At 40.4% G+C, this 20597-nt stretch overlaps 1 protein-coding gene across 9 annotated transcripts in view; it reads right to left on the bottom strand.

Moving 5' to 3' along the window:
• Window positions 1–12637: 12637 nt before the first annotated feature.
• Window positions 12638–20597, bottom strand: part of ARHGEF9 (Cdc42 guanine nucleotide exchange factor 9) — a 211907-nt gene continuing 203947 nt past the window's right edge. For all 9 annotated transcript variants that reach the window (XM_077889186.1, XM_077889192.1, XM_077889189.1 and 6 more), the window contains 2 exons: window positions 15797–15956; window positions 12638–14644 (listed from right to left, as the gene is read on the bottom strand). In XM_077889186.1, coding sequence (XP_077745312.1) covers window positions 14590–14644; window positions 15797–15956 — 215 coding nt within the window. In that variant the 3' untranslated portion in view covers window positions 12638–14589. The remainder of the gene's footprint in view (window positions 14645–15796; window positions 15957–20597) is intronic.

Genomic DNA, 20597 nt, shown 5'->3' with positions numbered 1-20597 from the left:
ACTATCCTGCCCTCTCCCTAGGACGGGCAGAAGCAGGGAATGCACAAGACAGCAAGAACTCTCCTGCCACTGGGCACCCTGCAAGCTGTACAGATCAGTACTCCCTCGCCCTCCCCAGGAGCATCTAGACCAGTGAGAACCGGGAAACAGCTTTAGTTATTAGTGGGGAGCTGACTCCAGAGCTGGAAATCTGGCCGCTGCCATTGTTTATCCTCCTTGTTGCACCTTGTGCCTGGGAGAGGCAAGGATGCCAGAGAACAAAGGCCTAACAGGATGAACAGCTAGCATTGAGCTTGGCACTTACAGGGCACAGGGCAGCTTGACCCATGTACCCACACATGAGAGTCAACACAGCAGACCCCTCCCACAGAAGACCAGCTGGAAGAACAGGGGAACAGCAAGTTCTTGACCAAGCAGTGCTGGAAAGCTCCAGGAAAAGTCATGGGATCTATAGTATATAGAACTACAGAGTTTCCCTCCTCCCCACCCCCTTTTCCAGTACAACTCATTTTTATATCAGACTAAAAATTTCCAATATTTTTCTCTTCCCACCTTAACTACAATATTTTACCACCTCTTCATTTTTAAGTTTCTTCCCATTTGACTTTCATATTTCTAAAATTACATGTCTTAGATATTTTCCACTTCTATATTCCCTTCAATGTACTCAATTTAATTTTGGGAGATATACGAGATATGTTTTTTGTTTTGTGTCTTTTGTTTTCTCTGTCTCATTTTGTTCTACAATGGCAGAAGTTAACACTTTCTAAAACATGACCAGCATGCACCCATAACCAAGTGGTATACCATGCTGGTTATTCTGTGAGATTACACTCTCAATTCATTCCCATTATGCCACCCACTTTTAACTCGTTTATGTTCTGATGGTCAATGGTGGGGCTTTCTACAATTATTGTTGGCTTATATAAATTTGGGAGTGAGCATCTTCTAACATACAGAACGTAATGCACTCAGGACCAAGAGGATCACCCTCTATGACCCCTCAGATAGACTATATTGTCCCTCCACTATAATATGTTTACCACCACCATCTCCCAGTCCCCATTTTTTTCTTCTCTTTTTTTATTTTTTTTCTCTTTACTTTGGGTATTTTTCTCTTTTTTCTTCTTTTTTTTTCTTCTATTTTGGGATTCTTGGCCTTTTATTTTTTACTACTTTGTTTTAAAATTTGTTTTTCACTTTAGTGGTCCTTCTGTTTTATTTTCTTCTGATCTTTGTTTTCATTTTCTGGTCTTGGACCTCATCAGAATCATCTAGGGTGGAATTTACTTAGGTCATGGTTGATATTCTTGAATAGCCCGTTCATACAGCCACTCTCCACTGAACAAAATGACTAGAAGGAAGAACTCACCACGAAGAAAGAATCAGAGACAGTATTCTTTGCCACAGTTACAGAATTTGGATTATAATTCGATGTCAGAAAGCTATTCAGAAGCACAATTATAAAGGTACTGGTGGCTCTGGAAAAAAAGCATAAAGGAATCAAGAGACTTCATGACTATAGAATTTAGATCTAATCAGGTCGAAATTAACAATTAAATGAGGTGCAATCCAAACTGGAAGTACTAACAATGAGGGTTAATGAGGTGGAAGGAAGAATGAGTGCCATAGAATACAAGTTGATGGCAAGGAAGGAAGCTGAGGAAAAAAGAGAAAAACAATTAAAAGACCATGAGGAAAGGTTAATGGAACTAACTAATTGCCTCAGAAGGAAGAATTTATGTATAATTGGGGTTGCAGAAATCGCCAAGATGGACAGAGGGCCAGAAAGCATATTTGAACAAATCATAGCTGAGGATTTCCCTTATTTGGGGCGGGAAACAGGCATTTAGATCCAGGAGATACAGAGGTCCCTGCCCCAATATAAATAAAAACCATTGAACACCTCAACATATAATAGTGAAACTCACAAATTCCAAAGATAAAGAGAAAATCATTAAAGCATCAAGAGACAAGACATTCCTAATTTATATGGGCAGATATTAGACTAACAGCAGACCTCTCCAGAGATATGGCAGGTCAGAAAGAGCTGGCAGGATATATTCAAGTTACTAAATTAGAAGAACATGCAGCCAAGAATACTAAATGCAGAAAGGCTCTCATTCACAATAGAAGGAGATATAAAGACCTTCCAAGACAGGTAGGAACTGAGGAATATGTGACCACCAAACCACCTCTAAAAGAAACATTAAAGGGGACCCAGTAAAAGAAAGAGGAAACCCAAAGAAATAATCCACAAAAACAGGGACTGAATAGGTATTATGATGACACTGAATTAATATCTTTCAATGGTTACTCTGAACATGAATGAGCGAAATGATCCCGTCAAAAGGTACAGCATATTGGACTGGATAAAAAAGCAAGACCCATCTATTTGCTGTCTACAAGAGACTATTTTTAGACCTAAGAACACCTCCAGTCTGAAAATGAAAGGGTGGAGATCAATTTACCATTCAAATGGTCCTCAAAAGAAAGCTGGGGTAGCAATCCTATCAGATACATTAAAGTTTATCCCAAACACTAGTAAGAGATGAAGAGAGACACTGTATCATACTTAAAGGGTATATCCAACAACAAGACCTAACAATTATGAATATTTATGCCCCAAATGTGGAAGCTGCCAAGTATATCAATCAATTAATGACCAAAGTAAACACAAATTTAGATAAGAATACACTAATAGTAGGAGACTTGAACACAGCACTTTGTGCAAATGACAGATATTCTAAGGACAACATCAACAAAGAAACAAGGGCATTAAATGATACACTGGACAGATGGATTTCACAGCCATATACAGAACTTTGCATCTGAATGCAACTAAATACACATTCTGCTCAAGGGTACATGGAACTTTCTCCAGAATAGACCACATAATGGGTCACAAATCAGGTCTCAAATGATACAAAAAGATATGGATTGTCCCATCCTGCTTATTTTCAGGCCATAGTGCTTTGGAACTAGAACTCAATCACAAGAAGAAATTTGGAAGAAATTCAAACACGTGGAGGTAAAAGAGCATCCTACTAAAAGATGAGTGTATCAACCAGGAAATTAGAGAGGAATAAAAAATATGCCTGGAAACTAATGAAAATAAAGATACAACCATTCAAGGTCTTTAGGAAACAGCAAAAGTTGTCCTAAGAGAGAAATACACTGCAATACAAGAATCCCTCAAAAAATTGGAAAACACTCAAATACACAAGCTAACCTTGCAACTAAAGGAACTGGAGAAAGAACAGCAAATAAAACCTACACCAAGCAAAGGAAGAGAGATTAATAAACATTTGAGAAGAACTCAATGAAACAGAGACAGGAAGAACTGTAGAACAGATTAACAAAACCAGGAATTGGTTCTTTGAAAGAATTAATAAGATAGACAAACCATTAGCCAGCCTTACTATAAAGAAGAGAGAAAAGACTTAAATTAATAAAATCATGAATGAAAGAGAAGAGATCACCACCAATACCATGGAAATACAAACAATTTTAAAAACATATTATGAGCAGGTATTCACCAAAAAATGAGGCAATCTAGAAGAAATGGATGCATTTCTGGAAAACTACAAGTTACCAAAACTGGAACAAGAAAAAATAGAAAACCTGAACAGGCCAATAATCAGGGAGGAAATTGAAGCAGTCATCAAAAACCTCCCAAGACACAAAAGTCCAAGGTCAGATAGCTTCCCAGGGAAATTCTATTAAACATTTAAAGAAGAAATAATACGAAGCATAAGACCAAAAAAAAAAAAAAAGAAGAAGAAGAAGAAGAAGAAATAATGCCTATTCTGTTCTGAAGGGTAGAAAGGGACAGAATACTTCCAAACTCGTTTTATGAGGACAGCATCACCTTAATTCCAAAACCAGACAAAGACCCCACCTAAAAGGAGAATTATAGACCAATATCCCTGATGAACACAGATGCAAAAATTCTCAACAAGATACTAATAAGGATCCAAAAGTACATTAAGAATATTATTCACCATGACCAAATGGGATTTTCCCTACGATACAAGGGTGATTCAACACTTGGTAAACAATCAACATGATAGAGCTTATCAACAAGAGAAAAAACAAGAACCATATGATACTCTCAATAGATGCAGAGAAAGCATTTGACAAAAGACAGCAACCATTTCTGATCAAAACTCTTCAGAGTATAGGGATAGAGGGAACATTCCTAAGCATCGTAAAAGCCATCTGTGAAAAGCCCACAGCAAATAGCATTCTCAATGGGGAAGCACTGAGAGCCTAAGTGTCCCCTAAAATCAGTAACAAGACAGGGATGTCCACTCTCACCACTGCTGTTCAACATAGTACTAGAAGTCCCAGCCTCAGCAATCAGACAACAAAATGAAATGAAAGGCATTAAAATTGGGAAAGAAGAAGTCAAACTCTCCCTCTTCACAGATGACATGATCATGAACATAGAAAACCCAAAAGACTCCACCCCAAGATTGCTAGAACTCATATAGCAATGCCGCAGGATGGAAAATCAATGCTCAGAAATCAGTGGCATTTCTATACACTAACAATGAGACTAAAGAAAGAGAAAATAAGGAGTCAATCCCATTTACAATTGCACCCAAAAGCATAAGATGCCTAGGAGGAAACCAAACCACAGAGGTAAATGATCTATACCCTAAAAGCTACAGAACACTTCTGAAAGTAATTGAGGAAGTCTCAAAGAGATGGACAAATATTCCATGATCATGGATTGGAAGAATTAATATTGTGAAAATGTCTATGCTACCCAGAGAATTTTACAGATTCAATGCAATCACTATAAAAATACTATGGACTTTCTTCAGAATTGTAACACATAATCCTAAGATTTTTGTGGAACCAAAAAAAAAAAAGATTTTTGTGGAACCAGAAAACACCCCGAATAGCCAGGGAGCATTGAAAAAGGAAACCAAAGCCAGGTGTATCACGGTGCCATATTTCAAGTTGTACTACAAAGCTGTGATCATCAAAACAGTGTGGTATTGGCACAAAAACAGACATATAGATCAATGGAACAGAATAGAGAATCCAGAAATGGGCCCTCATCTCTATGATTCAGTAATATTCAACAAAGCAGGAAAGAATATCCACTGGAGTTGGAGGGAGACAGGGCAAGATGGCTGAAGAGTAGGGTCCCCAAGTCACCTGTCCCCACCAACTTACCTAGGTACATTTCAAATCATCCTGAAAACCTATGAATTCGGCCTGAGATTTAAATTTTTTTTTAATTTATGATAGTCATACAGAGAGAGAGAGAGCGGCAGAGACACAGGCAGAGGGAGAAGCAGGCTCCATGCACCGGGAGCCCGACGTGGGACTCGATCCCGGGTCTCCAGGATGTGCCCTGGGCCAAAGGCAGGTGCCAAACCGCTGCGCCACCCAGGGATCCCTCGGCCTGAGATTTAAAGAGAGAACAACTGGAACACTCGAGAGAGAAGAGTTTTCGCTTCTATCAAGGTAGGAAGATGGAAAAAAAAGGAAATAAAAAAAGCATCCAAGGGGGAGGAGGCCTCGTGAGGAGCCGGGCTAAGGCCAGGCGGCGAGTGCCCCCAGGACAGGAAAACCCAGTTCCGGAGACACAGAAACTTTACCAATCTTCCTGAATGGAAAGGCGCTCAAAGGGTACTTGGGCAGGATCCCAGGTGGGGCAGTGATGCCATCAGGCTCCCAGGGGCACTAACAGAGGAAGTGCACCCCAAGGGGAGAGCATGCCACACACCACTGGCCGAGCTCCCTAAACGGCTGGAGCGCGTGCCCCGGGGGACCCTGGGAGCAGCTCAGGCTGCGTCTCAGGCGTCGGCTCTGTGCGGAGGGTCTGCGTTGCCCCAGGAGAGCGATTCCAGTGGTGCAGGCCCCGGAGCCCACGGTGCCAGGGCACACAGCCCAAGATCCGGCACTCCCCCCGGGATAGGCAGAGACCGGGAGGACACAGGGCAGCAAGGTCGCTCCTGCCCCCAAGCAGAACAGAGCTGTGCAGATCGGTGCCCCCCGACCCTGGAGCATCCAGGCCCCTATGGAATGGGAGACTGCATTAGTTACTGCTGGAGCTGACTCTAGAGCTGGAGAACTGGCCACTGCCACTGTCGTTGGTCCTCCTGGTATCACCTTGTACCTGGGACTGAGCACAGCCACCAGCGAGCAGGGGCATCACAGGATAAACAGCTCCCACTGAGCCATGCACCTGGCAGGGGACACGGCAGCTCCGCCAGGTGCACACACCTGAGAATCAGCACAGCAGGACCCCCCAGAACACCAGCTGGAAGGACAGTGGAAGAGCAAGTTAAGTTCTTGATCAAGGAGTGCTGGAAAGTTCCAGGAGAAATTAGGGATTGATAGTATATAGAATCAGAGGATACCCCTCCTTGGTTTTTGTCTTTTGTTTGTTCACCCCACCCCTTTTTTCTCTTTTTCTCCTTTTTCCAGTACAACTTGTTTTTAGCCACTCTGCACTAAGCAAAATGACTAGAAGGAAGAACTCATCACGAAGAAAGAATCAGAAACAGTACACTCTCCCACAGAGTTACAGAATTTGGATTACACTTCAATGTCAGAAAGCCAATTCAGAAGCACAATTATAAAGCTACTGGTGGCTCTAGAAAAAAGCATAAAGGATTCAAGAGACTTCATGATTGCAGAATTTAGATCTGATCAGGCCGAAATTAAAAATCAATTAAATGAGATGCAATCGAAACAGGATGTCCTATGATGAGGGATAATGAGGTAGAAGCATGAGTGAGTGACATAGAAGACAAGTTGATGACAAGGAAAGAAGCTGAGGAAAAAAGAGAAAAACAAATAAAAGATCATGAGGAAAGGTTAAGGGAAATAAATGACAGTCTCAGAAGGAAAAATCTACATTTAATTGGGGTTCCAGAGGACACCGAAAGGGACAAGGACCAGAAAGTGTATTTGAACAAATCATAGCTGAGAACTTCCCTAACATGGGAAGGGAAACAGGCATTCAAATCAGGAGATAGAGAGATCCCCCCACCTAAAATCAATAAACACCATTCAACATCCCAACTTTTAATAGTGAAACTTGCAAATTGCAAAGATAAAGAGAAGATTCTTAAAGCAGCAAGAGACAAGAGATCACTGACATTTATGGGGAGAAGTATTAGATTAACAGCAGACCACTTTACAGACACCAGGCAGGCCAGAAATGGCTGGAAGGATATATTCAGGGTCCTAAATGAGACGAACCTGCAGCCAAGAATACTTTATCCAGCAAAATCGCATTCAGAATAGAAGGAGAGATAAAGAGCTTCCAAGATAGGCAGAAACTGAATCTGTGACCACCAAACCAGCTCTGCAAGAAATATTAAGGGGGACCCTGTAAAAGAAACAGGAATTCCAAGGAAACAATCCACAAAAACAAGGACTGAATAGGTATCATGATGGCACTAAATTAATAACTTTCAATAGTAACTCTGAACATGAATGGGCTTAATGAACCCATCAAAAGGCGCAGGGTTTTAGACTGGATAAAAAAGCAAGACCCACCTATTTGCTGTCTACAAGAGACTCATTTTAGAGCTAAGGATACCTACAGCCTGATAATGAATGGTTTGAGAACCACCTACCATTCAAATGGTCCTCAAAAGACAGCAGGGTTAGCCATCCTCATATCAGATACATTAAAGTTTATCCCAAAGACTGTAGACTGAGAAGAAGAGGGACACTATATCATACTTAAAGGATCTAGCCAACAAGAGGACCTAACAATCATGAATATTTATGGCCCTAATGTGGGAGCTGCCAAGTATATCAATCAATTAATAACCAAAGTAAAGACATACTTAGATAATACACTAATAGTGGGAGACTGTAACACGAAGATTTCTGCAAATGACAGATCTTCTAAGCACAACATGTCCAAAGAAAAAGATTTAAATGATACAGTGGACAAGATGGTTTTCACAGATATTTACAGAACTTTACATCCAAATGCAACTGAATACACATTCTTCTCAAGTGCGCATGGAGCTTTCTCCAAAAAGACCAAATACTGGGTCACAAATCATATCTCAACTGATACCAAAACATTGGGATTGTCCCTTGCATATTTTCCGACCACAATGTTGTGAAACTAGAACTAAACCATAAGACTAAGTTTGGAAGTATTTCAAACACATGGAGGTTAAAGACCATCCTGCTAAAAGATGAAAGGGTCAACCAGGAAATTAGAGAAGAATTAAAAAGATTCATGGAAAACAATGAGAATGAAGATACAACCATTCAAAATCTTTGGGATGCAGCAAAAGCAGTCCTCAGTGGGAAATACATTGCAATACAAGCATCCATACAAAAACTGGAAAAAACTCAAATACAAAAGCTAACCTTTCACCTAAAGGAGCTGGAGAAGGAACAGCAAATAAAACCTTCCACCAGCAGAAGAATACAGTTAAGAAAGATTCCAGCAGAACTCAATGTAATAGAGACCAGAAGAGCTGTGGAACAAATCAAGAAAACCAAGAGATGGTTCTTTGAAAGAATTAATAAGATAGATAAACCATTAGCCAGCCTTATTAAAAAGAAGAGAGAAAAGACTCATATTAATAAAATCATGAATAAGAAAGGAAATACAAACAATTTTAAAAACTTATTATGAACAGCTGTACGCCAATAAATTAGGTAATCTAGAAGAAATGGACGCATTTCTGGAAAACCACAAACTACCAAAACTGAAAGGAAGAGATAGAAAACCTGAACAGGCTGATAAGCAAGGAGGAAATTGAAGCAGTCATCCAAAACCTCCCAAGACACAAAGTCCAGGGCCAGATGGCTTCCCTGGGGAATTCTATCAAATGTTAAAAGAAGAAACCATACCTATTCTACTAAAGCTGTTTGGAAAGATAGAAAGAGATGGAGTACTCTCAAACTCATTCTATGAGGCCAGCATCACCTTAATTCCAAAAGCAGACAAAGACCCCACCAAAATGGAAAATTATAGACCAATATCCCTGTTGAACACAGATGCAAAAATTCTCAACAAAATACTAGCCAATAGGATCCAAGAGTACATTAAGAAGATTATTCACCATGACCAAGTAGGATTTATCCCCAGGATGCAAGGCTGGTTCAACACTCGTAAAGCCATCAACGTGATAGATCATATCAACAAATGAAAAAACAAGAACCATATGATCCTCTCATGAGATGCAGAGAAAGCATTTGACAAAATGCAGCATCCATTCCTGATCAAAACCCTTCAGAGTGCAGGGATAGAGGGAACATTCCTTAGCACCTTAAAAGCCATGTACAAAAAGCCCACAGCAAATATCATTCTCAATGGGGAAACACTGGGAGCCTTTCCCCTAAGATCAGGAACAAGACAGGGATGTCCACTCTCACCACTGCTATTCAACATAGTATTAGAAGTCCTAGTCCCTGAATCAGGCAACAAAAAGAAATAGAAACTGGGAATTCAATTGCCAATTCAAATTGGGAAAGAAGAAGTCAAACTCTCCCTCTTTGCGGATGACAGGATACTGTCCAGAGACAACCCAAAATCTACAGAAAACTTCTGAAAGAAATTGAGAAGTCACAAAGAGAAGGAAAAACATTCCATGCTCATGGATTGGAAGAATTAATATTGTGAAAATGTCTATGCTACCCAGGGCAATTTACACATTGAATACAATCCCTATCAAAACACCATGGACTTTCTTCAGAGAGTTGGAATAAATCATCTTGAGATTTGTGTGGAATCAGAAAAGGCCCTGAATAGCTAGGGGAATATTAAAAAAAGAAAACCATAGCCGGGGGTACCATAGTGCCAGATTTCAGGTTGTACTAGAAAGCTGTGGTCATCAAGACAGTGTGGTACTGGCACAAAAACAGACACATAAATCATGGAACAGAATAGAGAATCCAGAAGTGGACCCTCAACTTTATGGCCAACTAATATTCCACAAAGGAGGAAAGACTATGCACTGGAAAAAAGACAGTCTCTTCAGTCAATGGTGCTGGGAAGATTGGACATCCAAATGCAGAAGAATGAAACTAGACCATTCTATTACACCTTACACAAAGATAAACTCAAAATGGATGAAAGATCTGAATGTGAGACAAGTTTCCATCAAAATCCTCGAGGAGAACACAGGCAACAGCCTTTTTGAACTTGGCCACAGCAACTTCTTGCAAGATACATCCATAAAGGTAAGGGAAACAAAAGCAAAAATGAATTATTGAGACTTTGTCAAGATAAAAAGCTGTTGCACAGCAAAAATAAGAGTCAACAAGACTCAAAGACAACCTACAGAATGTAAGAAAATATTTGCAAATGACATATCAGATAAAGGGCTAGTATCTAAGATCTATAAAGAACTTATTAAGCTCATCAGCAAAGAAACAAACTATCCAATCATGAAATTGGCAAAAGACAAGAACTTTAATTTCACCAAAGAAGATATACACTTGGCCAACAAGCTCATGAGAAAATGCTCCATGTCACTTGTTATCAGGGAAATACAAATCAAAAGCACAATGAGATAGCACCTCACACAGGTGAGAACAATTAACAAGACCGGAAACAAATGTTGGTCAAGATGTGGAGAAGGGGGAACTCTTGGTGGGAATGCAGACTGGTGCAAGCACTCTGGAAAACTATGTGGACATTCCTCAAAAAGTTAAAAATAGAGCTATCCTATGACTCAGCAATTGCAGTACTGGGTATTTACCCCAAAGATACAGATGTATTGAAAAACCAGGGCACCTGCAATGTTCATAGCAGCAATGTTCACAGTAGCCAAACTGAGGAAGGATCCACTATGTGCTTAGACAGATGAATGAATAAGGGAGATGTGTGTATGCGTGTGTGTGTGTGTGTGTGTGTGTATGTGTGTGTGTATATATATATATATATATATATATATATACACACACACAAGGGGTAGAAAGGGACAGATATATATATATATATCGAGTGCGATATTAGTCATTAGAAAGGACGAATACTCACCATTTTCTTTGATGTGGATGGAACTGGAAGGTATTATGTAGAGTGAAGTAAGTCAATCTGAGAAAGACAATCATATGGCTTCACTCATATGAGGAACAGAAGAAATAATAAAAAGGATTATAGGGGAAAGGAGGGAGAATGAGAAGGAAAAATTAGAGAGGGTGACAGAACATGAGAGACTCCTAACTCTGGGAAACGAACAAAGGGTAGTGGAAGGGGAGGTGGGGAGTGGGATGGTTTAACTTGGTAATGGGCACTGAGGAGGATACTTGATGGGATGAGCAATGGGTGTTATAATATATGTTGGCAAATTAAACTTCAATAAAAAATATTAAAAAATGGAAACTCAATTAGGCAAGTGGAACTTCCATCAGTGAACATAGCAGCACTGTCAACAGTCAACATAAGGTGCTCTGTAATAAAACTGATGGCAGTTAAGTGGGTAAATGCTCTTAGCTTGTAAGTCATAGAGCCATTCTTCATGGTAATAAAGAATATGGATGATCATGTGGACCGTATGGGACTTTCAGAAATAAATCTTCTGCTGATGAGACATGCTTTATTTTAGGTACCTTAGGAGAGAATTAGCTGCATCCTACCCCCCAGAATTTGTCTCCCCATCCTCCATTCTAGGACCATCAGAAGGTAGTTTAGGGAATACTCAGAGCAGAGGCAGTAATTGAAATTCACCTTTGGAAGCTGATGAGGCTCAGAACTGGCAAGATGGAGCAAGGACTGGCGAGAACTGAGTGTTCTGAGTTTGATGAAAAAAGACTGCAGACTACATGGAAAAGAGAAAAAGTGGGAGTAGTAGGGAAAGTGGTTAGCTTATGAGAGAGTCAAGAAATGGAGAGTGTAAATTTTATTGAAGGAGATGTTTTAATAATTACTTTCTCCAAATCTAGGATTAGGGGCATCCTTTCATCCTAGATAGACAGGGCTCATACTCTAACCCAGAGGTAGAATACTTGCTCTTCCTCCTAACTCTGTAGTTTGGAACATTTACCTGGTCCTTTTTAGGAAATAAGTAATTAGAGTTAGTGTTTAGTCACTCTGGAAACAGTCAGGTGAGGCAGTGCCAGAACGAACCTAGTATTGCATCTCTGATGCATAGGATAAGACACCACATGGGGGCCTTGTGGGCAGCAAGGAGCATCTATTTGTAGGCAACACCATGATGAATAAAACAGTAAGGTCACTACACTGACTTTGGGGGTTGGATAAGGAATGTGTCTACCTCTGAGAAGATGGAACAAGAATATGATATGGCCTCTGGCTAGATCCAAAAAGCAGCTTTTAAGCTCCTGTGAGTGCCCAGGGCAGGTATTGGACTTGTAGCTACAAGGAAAAGGAATGGGGTCAGGAATAGGTCCTCAAGGGACAGGTGATATGAAGAACAGTCCCATGTATAAAGACATTTGAAGTGCCCCTGGTTATAGGATCAAACTTGTTTCTTATGGACCACTCTTCCAGAAAGGACATGGAAGGTCACAGACATCCCATGAGATGCCTGACAATGTAACAGCAGGACTGGCAGGCCAAGATTAGGTTGGGATAAGCTGTCCCTCATCAGGAAAATTCTCTTTATTTTGCAACTAGTAAAACACACACACACACACACAGAGGCAAGAAAACTCTGCCTGGAAGTGTCTTTTTACTTCTTTTATTGAACTCCATAAATATTTTCATAAGGCTTTGTGTCATTACAACATCATAGTTTTGTTGATAAACATTTTTTTAAACACACAACTTTGACACTTGTTTGACAGCGTCAAACATTCGGAAGAAACAAAATAATAAACTGGCAAATGCAGAGCAGCAGGGGTAATCAAAATCAGTTACCCATCCATCCACCCCAGCCCACCCCAGCCCCAAAGCACTAAAAGATCACTATTTGGCTTCACACTAGAATTGTTAGAACTCTCTTGTCACTGCCGTTGATAAATCCATTAGATTTATACACACAGAGAGAAGAGGATAGAGGGAGAAAGAGGAGTTAGATTTCTGTGTTAGGAGCATCCCACAGCAGGGCCCAAAAAATACACTAGCAAAGCCTTTTGGAGAGCAAATCCAGGCCTCATTGAGTTGAGGAAAGGGGAGCTTGGGGGCCATGCACACATAGAAGAGATTTACAGAATTCTTGGGGATAGCACTGCTGTGGGGCACAGAATAGACCTGGACCCTGATCCCAGGTAATAGGGCTCCCCTTGGGGCTGTTGGTCACTGGTCTGCTTTGCCGCCATAGGCTGGGGAATACTCCAACCAATGGTGAACTGATTTCTTGTTGTTTTCACAAGTTCTTGGTATCTGGTGAGGCCAGTGGTTTGGGTAGATGAGAGGTGGGTGGCAAGAGGTAACATCCCTGATCCTGGAGCTCTGGTCACAGGCTCAGGGGGAAGGGAATGGAGGGAGGACAAGGAGGCTTGGCTAAGAGATGTTGTAGGCCCAGGGACTTGGCCAACCATCCGCTCTTGGTTTATTCCTAGCCCCTGGAGAAAAACGTCAAGATTAAGCCTAGTGGAGAGGAACGGAAAGTAGGAAAAGGATGTATACTTAAGGGAGGCCTACACAGTTACTGAAACACATGCTGTTTGCCAGGGAGACCATTTTATTTTATTTTATTTTTTTCAGGGAGACCATTTTAGCTTAGGCACTGGGTACCAGGTTCCTTGCCATGGGAGGCTTAAGTAGCTGGGTCATTTGCTGAGCAGTTGTGGCCAGTCCCGAGCCCCAGCCCTCTGCCCATCTCAGGCTTACCCTTGACTTACTCCACAAGTCTGATTTGAATGTGGTGGAATGGTAGCATAAAGAGCTTGTAATTTGATTCCCAAAGAGGAATAATTCCTAGGCTGGGCAGGGCCTGGTCTGGGTCAGGAGGCATAGAGCAGCAATCAAGTTAGCTGTGCTGAGGGCTTCATGTAGCCATGGCTGCTGCTCAGTAAGCTGAAGTCCTTTCATGACAGTTTTCTCCTGGGGTCCAGAACAGACTCAAAATTTCCAGATTCCTCACTAGAGTGGTTCTTTATAGTAGGGCCCATTCTTACTCCTTTGTACTCCATTATTCTTGCTGTTCAAGGTCTGCCCACCTAAAGGGCTATGTGGGGAGGAAGAACAGGTACTCTTGCACCCATAGGGACCCTGCCTCTTAGTGGGAGAAGTTAGTTTTTCCTAAGTATAAAGCCTGCAAAATATGAGCCTGAGGGTAGTGTCTCTACCTCAGATCTTTTCTCCATAGGGAAGCCTCACTGGGCTCCTCACTTACTTACTTCAAATGTCCTGGGATGGGAGAATGTTGGACATAGGGCTTTCTTAGAGTGACAGAAGTTCTTTATGCTAATAGCAGTAATTTTCCTGTGCCAGGAGAATAGGAGAATGAAGGACAACAGGGAGAGGAGAAGGAAGGAGTCACGGAAGACTGTCCATGCAATCTGTTAACAATGGGGGAAATTTCATATAACTTGAGTGGTAGGAACTGCAGGTATATATCTTGGGCTAGGGCTGCCTCTTTCCATGCCCATTCCTGTTCTTTCCTTTAAGAGGTTATGGTCAGCCTTGGATCCTGTCCAGGTCAATAATTTGAAGGCAGCTGATGATCTTGATCAGGTGTGCTCTGTCTTGACCCCTTCATAGACTCCAAGAAATGCCACCTGTAATCTGAAAATGGAAGCAGGGATGACCAGGCCCCTGAAATAATTTCAGTTGGGACCTCCAATTTTAAGCCTACTTGGTGCTAGGCAGTTGAATCCCTCCCCCGGGAAGCAGAGTCTCAGCCCCTTTGCTTCAAGCTCAGATCTTTTAGGTTAGGGGAGGGAGAGGCCTACAAGGGACACCATAACCAAAGCAGCTTGAAGAAGATAATAATTAGCTCAAACTAAGTCCCAGATATAAAACTACTCATGATCCAGCAGTGCTACAACATGGGAACCCCCAGTGCTAGAAGAGCCCAAATGCAGAATGTTCCCTGAACAGAAGTCTTCTCCAGCATTATTATAATCTGACTCTCCCTTGATTCTGTTTGGTTTTGATCCCTCTACAACACCTAAAACACAGTGAAAGCAATAGAAATATCAAGCAGTTATGTCACAGGGCACAACAGAGCATGTCTAGACTGGCACAACTGAGGACGGAAGATGCAGGGAAAAGGCTGTCTAGGGCAAATGCCGGCCTGCAGAAACATTCACAGGTGGTCAGCTGAGGGAGAAGAGAAAGAGAAAGGAGAATCCTCCCTTACCCATTGAAAAGGAAAAGGAAAAAAATTCAAATTCCCAAACTCCATCACATTAAAGTATATTCAAAAGTTATCAGCATCAGTATCATTAGGAAAGAAAAAAACAATACAAACACATCTATGGTAATAATGACAAGTCAATGAATCACTCACAGGTGTGCAAAGAGATTATCTCAACAAGAAAAGGAACACATAGAAATGTCAGTTTCTGAAAATAAAGGGGAGGGGGACAGGGTAAGAACAGAAAACTTTTAAGAAGGGATCACATATTTAGAAGTCATTGGTACCTCTTCCTACCAACTACAGATTTCACTTCCCCAAACAAACAAAACGTTTTTTGGTCCTTCTGTGTGTGTGTGTGTGTATGTGTACGTGTGTGTTTGTGTATACTCAAGGGTCTGTGTGTGTATGTGTGTCTCTCTATATATAAATATATATATGTAGATATATATATTTATATATATATAAATTTCAACAGTGCTTCTCCAAAAAATTGTCCATCTATAAATATAATTTTATTTACTTTATTTTAAAATTATCTGCCTCCCTGTAGGTATTATTTTTTGAAAGGGGTTAACCTGCTGAAATTTTGCCAGAATGGTGACTGGCTGCGCTTGGGTTCGGTGAACTCAAAGACCTGCGACTGAGCGATGCCATCCGGGACCAGGTACTGGCCCTGGTTTAACGGGTCCTGCGGTGGTGGGTAGGAAGGAGGAATTGAGCGGGCAGAGTTGACACCTAGAATAGATGGGAGATCAAATGGAGAGTATAAGTTATGTGGTTTCCCAAATCATCCAGTGACCACTTTGAGCAGACAATTAAAGGCAGCCTATTTAGAGAGTATGAACTGGAATTGAAAATCATCCAAGGGAAAAACTGCAATTCCTTAACAGATTTTGGAATGGTATGGTGACTAATACAACAACACACACTTTCCCACCTACTCAGACATTACTGAGAAGCTTTGGTGTTATCAGCCATTTTACAGATGAGGACACTGAGACCTGTGGTGAAATGTCATATCTAAGGTCATAAAGCAAAGGATAGAATTCACATTTTTTTGTTTTAAAATATTTTATTTATTTATTCCTGAGAGACACAGACAGAAGCAGAGACATTGACAGAGGAAGAAGCAGACTCCTCACAGGGAGCCCGATGTGGGACTCGATACCCTGACTGGGATCATACCCTGAACCAAAGGGAGACACTCAACTGTTGAGCCACCCAGACGTCCCTAGAATCCACATTATTTGATTTCTCATTCTTTTTTTCTTAAGATTTACTTATTTAGGGACGCCTGGGTGGCTCAGCAGTTGAGCGCCTCCCGTCGGCCCAGGGTGTGATACTGGAATCCTGAAATCGAGTCCCACATCAGGCTCCCTGCATGGATCCTGCTTCTCTCTCTGCCTGTGTCTCTGCCTTTCTCTCTCTGTGTCTCTCATGAATAAATAAATAAAATCTATAAAAAAATAAATAAAACAAAATCTTAAAAATATTTACTTATTTATTTAAGGGGGGGGGGCAGGAGGAGGGCCAAAAGGACAGGGAGAGAGAAACTTAAGTAGACTCCAAGCTGAGCAGGGATCCCAATGCAGGGCTCAATCCCATGACCCTGAGATCATGACCTGAGCCAAAGCCAAGAGTCAGATGCTCAATTGACTGTACCACCCAGGCACCCCAAGAGACCATAATCCATTATGCCAGACGTTCCTGCAAATCACCCAACGCTTTCCATTTAATTTCAAAGCAATTTGGTTTTCTCCCTCCTCAACTCCCCCTAGGAGTGTCAAAAGAGCCAAGTTAAGAACTAGTGACTTCAAAGCAGGTCTTCAGTTGGGAAATGGTTTTCTAAAAGGCAAGGTACAAGTGTACTCTACCTCAGGTTGTAGTGATGAAACCATATTTAATATGAAAGTCACATTTGGTAGATTAGAAAGAAAGCAAAGAAAATATGATTCATGTAATACAAGGAAGACTTGGAATATATTTGTGACCATTCAAAGGGGACAATTCAATGACTACAACTTTCATAGAAATATTTGCAAGCTTCAAAGCAAAATCCACATGAATAGAAGATTCCAGGGTGGAGGGGCTGAATTTAAAGTTTAATCCTAACCTATATTCAGAGCATAATTGCATACAGCATATGATTCAGAATGCAATGAAGACCTCTCTGCTGCTCCCAAATAGCTTCCTCAACTGCTGGCTAATGTCTGAAATTTCAACATTACAGCTTCTTTGTTTGCCTTTGTTTGATGACTCGATCCCATTATCCTAGAAGTAGTATCATATTGAGTCATTGTCAGCCATTGGCACTTAAGTAGGAAGCAATGAGTTCTTTTTTAAAAGCTAATATTGTTTTGCTTTGTTTTAGATCTTACTTTTGTTTTCCAGATTTATTGAGATATAATCAATAAGTAACATTCTATAAGTTTAAGGTGTACAATGTGATGATTTGATACACATATATATTCCAAGATGATTACTACAATAAGGTTAGTATATCCATCACTTCACAAAATAACCTTTTTTTGTGTGTGCTAAGAGCATTTAAGAACTACTCTCTTAGCAACTCCCAAGTTAAAATATTAACTATAGTCACTGTGCTGTACATTATATTCCCCGAATTCTTCATCTGGCAACTACCCTTTTGTGCCCTTTGACCAACATCTTTATACTTCCCCCATCCCAGGCCCTGGCAACTACCAAACAAGAAACTTTCTGTTTCTATAATTTTGCTTTTTTTATATTCCAATATAAATGAAATCATATAGTATTTATATTTTTGTTTTACTTATTTCACATAGTATGATGCCCTCAAAGTCCATCCATGTTTCCATAAATGGTAATATTTCCTTATTTTTATGGCTGAATAATATTCTATTGTATATGTAACATATATATTATCCATTCATCTGCTGAAGGATATATCAGTTGTTCATTGTCTTGGCTATTGTGAATAATGCTGCAATGAACATGAGGGTGCAGAAATCTCTTTGGGATTTTGATTTCATTTTCTTTCCTTATACACTAGAAGTGGAATTGCTGGATCAGATGACCACTCTATTTTCAACTTTTTGGGGACCCTCCATACTGTTTTCATAGCACCTTACAAATTTATACTCCTACCATCAGTGTCCAAGGGCTCCTTTTTCTCCAAATCCTCACCAGCACTTGTTATCTCTCTTTTTTTGATAGCAGCCACTCTAACAAATATAACCTCTCATGGTTTTGATTTACATTGTTCTGATGATTGGTAACATTGAACATCTTTTTTTTTTTTACACTTGTAGAACATTTACATGGGCATTTGCATGCTTTATTTGGAGAAACATCTATTCAGGTCATTTGCCCATTTTTTGTAGTTTGTAGTTGACTTGTATGTGTTGCTCATATATTTTGAATATTAATCCCTTATCTGATACATGGTTTGCCAATATTTTCTCTCATTCTGTAGGTCGCCTTTTCATTTTGTTGATTTTTTTTTTTTAGTTTGATGTAGTCCCACTTTTTTTTATTTTGGTCATGCTTTTGGTGTCATATTAAAAAACTTGTTGCCAAAATCATGTCAAGGAGTATTTTCCCTATATTTTCTTTTAGGATTTTTATGGTGTTAGGTCTTCCACTTAAATCTTTAATTCATTTTGAGTTAATTTTTCTGAGCAGTGTAAGACAGGAGTCCAATACATTCCTTTGCATGTGAAAATCCAATTTTCCCAATATCATTTATAAAAGAGGCTATCCTTTCCCCACTGAGTATTCCTGACCTCCTGATAAATATTAGTTGACTATGGGTTTATAATTGGTCTCTCTCATTTTTTTATTGGAGTTCAATTTGCCAACATATAACATAACACCCAGTGCTCATCCCATCAAGTGCCCCCCTCAGTACCCATCACTCAGTCACCCCCACCCCTTGCTGACCTCCCTTTCCACCACCCCTTGTTCGTTTCCCAGAGTTAGTAGTCTCTCATGTTCTGTCTCCCTCTCTGATATTTCCCACTCATTTTCTCTCCTTTCCCCTTTATTCCCTTTCACTATTTTTTATATTCCCCAAATGAATGAGACCATATAATGTTTGTCCTTTTCTGATTGACTTATTTCACTCAGCATAATACCTACCCTTCAGTTCCATCCACGTCGAAGCAAATGGTGGGTATTTGTCATTTCTAATGGTTGAGTAATATTCCATTGTATACATAGACCACATCTTCTTTATCCATTCATCCACCTGCACCCCGATGTTTATAGCAGCAATGTCCACAATAGCCAAACTGTGAAAGAAGCCTTGGTGTCCATCGAAGGATGAATGGATATAATTGGTCTTTTGATTCTCTCCCACTAGTCTATATGTCAGATTTTACTGCCAGTATATTGTTTTGATTACTATTTGCTTTGGAATAAAGTTTAAATAAATCAGAGAACATGATGCCACCAATTTTGTTCTTCTTTCTCAGGTTTGCTTTAGTTATTTGGGGTCTTTTGTGGTTCCATATGAATTTTATAATTGTTTTATCTACTTCTGTGAAAAATGCCATGGAATTTTAGATAAGGATTACAATAAATCTACAGATGGCTTTGGGTAGTAAGGGCATTTTCATGATATCAATTCTTACAATCCATAAATACAGAATATTATTCCATTTATTTGTGTTTTCTTCAATTTCTTTTATAAATTTCTTTTTTTTCATTTGTTTTTTTTTAATTTTTTATTGGTGTTCAATTTACTAACATACAGAATAACCCCCAGTGCCTGTCACCCATTCACTCCCACCCCCCGCCCTCCTCCCCTTCTACCACCCCTAGTTCGTTTCCCAGAGTTAGCAGTCTTTACGTTCTGTCTCCCTTTCTGATATTTCCCACACATTTCTTCTCCCTTCCCTTATATTCCCTTTCACTATTATTTATATTCCCCAAATGAATGAGAACATATAATGTTTGTCCTTCACTGACTGACTTACTTCACTCAGCATAATACCCTCCAGTTCCATCCACGTTGAAGCAAATGGTGGGTATTTGTCATTTCTAATAGCTGAGTAATATTCCATTGTATACATAAACCACATCTTCTTTATCCATTCATCTTTCGTTGGACACCGAGGCTCCTTCCACAGTTTGGCTATCGTGGCCATTGCTGCTATAAACATCGGGGTACAGGTGTCCCGGCGTTTCACTGCATCTGTATCTTTGGGGTAAATCCCCAATAGTGCAATTGCTGGGTCGCAGGGCACGTCTATTTTTAACTCTTTGAGGACCCTCCACACAGTTTTCCAGAGTGGCTGCACCAGTTCACATTCCCACCAACAGTGTATGAGGGTTCCCTTTTCTCCGCATCCCCTCCAACATTTGTTGTTTCCTGCCTTGTTAATTTGCTCCATT

Source organism: Canis aureus, chromosome X (genome assembly GCF_053574225.1).
Source record: "Canis aureus isolate CA01 chromosome X, VMU_Caureus_v.1.0, whole genome shotgun sequence".
In the NCBI taxonomy this organism is placed as follows: Eukaryota; Metazoa; Chordata; class Mammalia; order Carnivora; family Canidae; genus Canis; species Canis aureus.
This window is presented reverse-complemented; position numbering and strand designations above follow the sequence as displayed.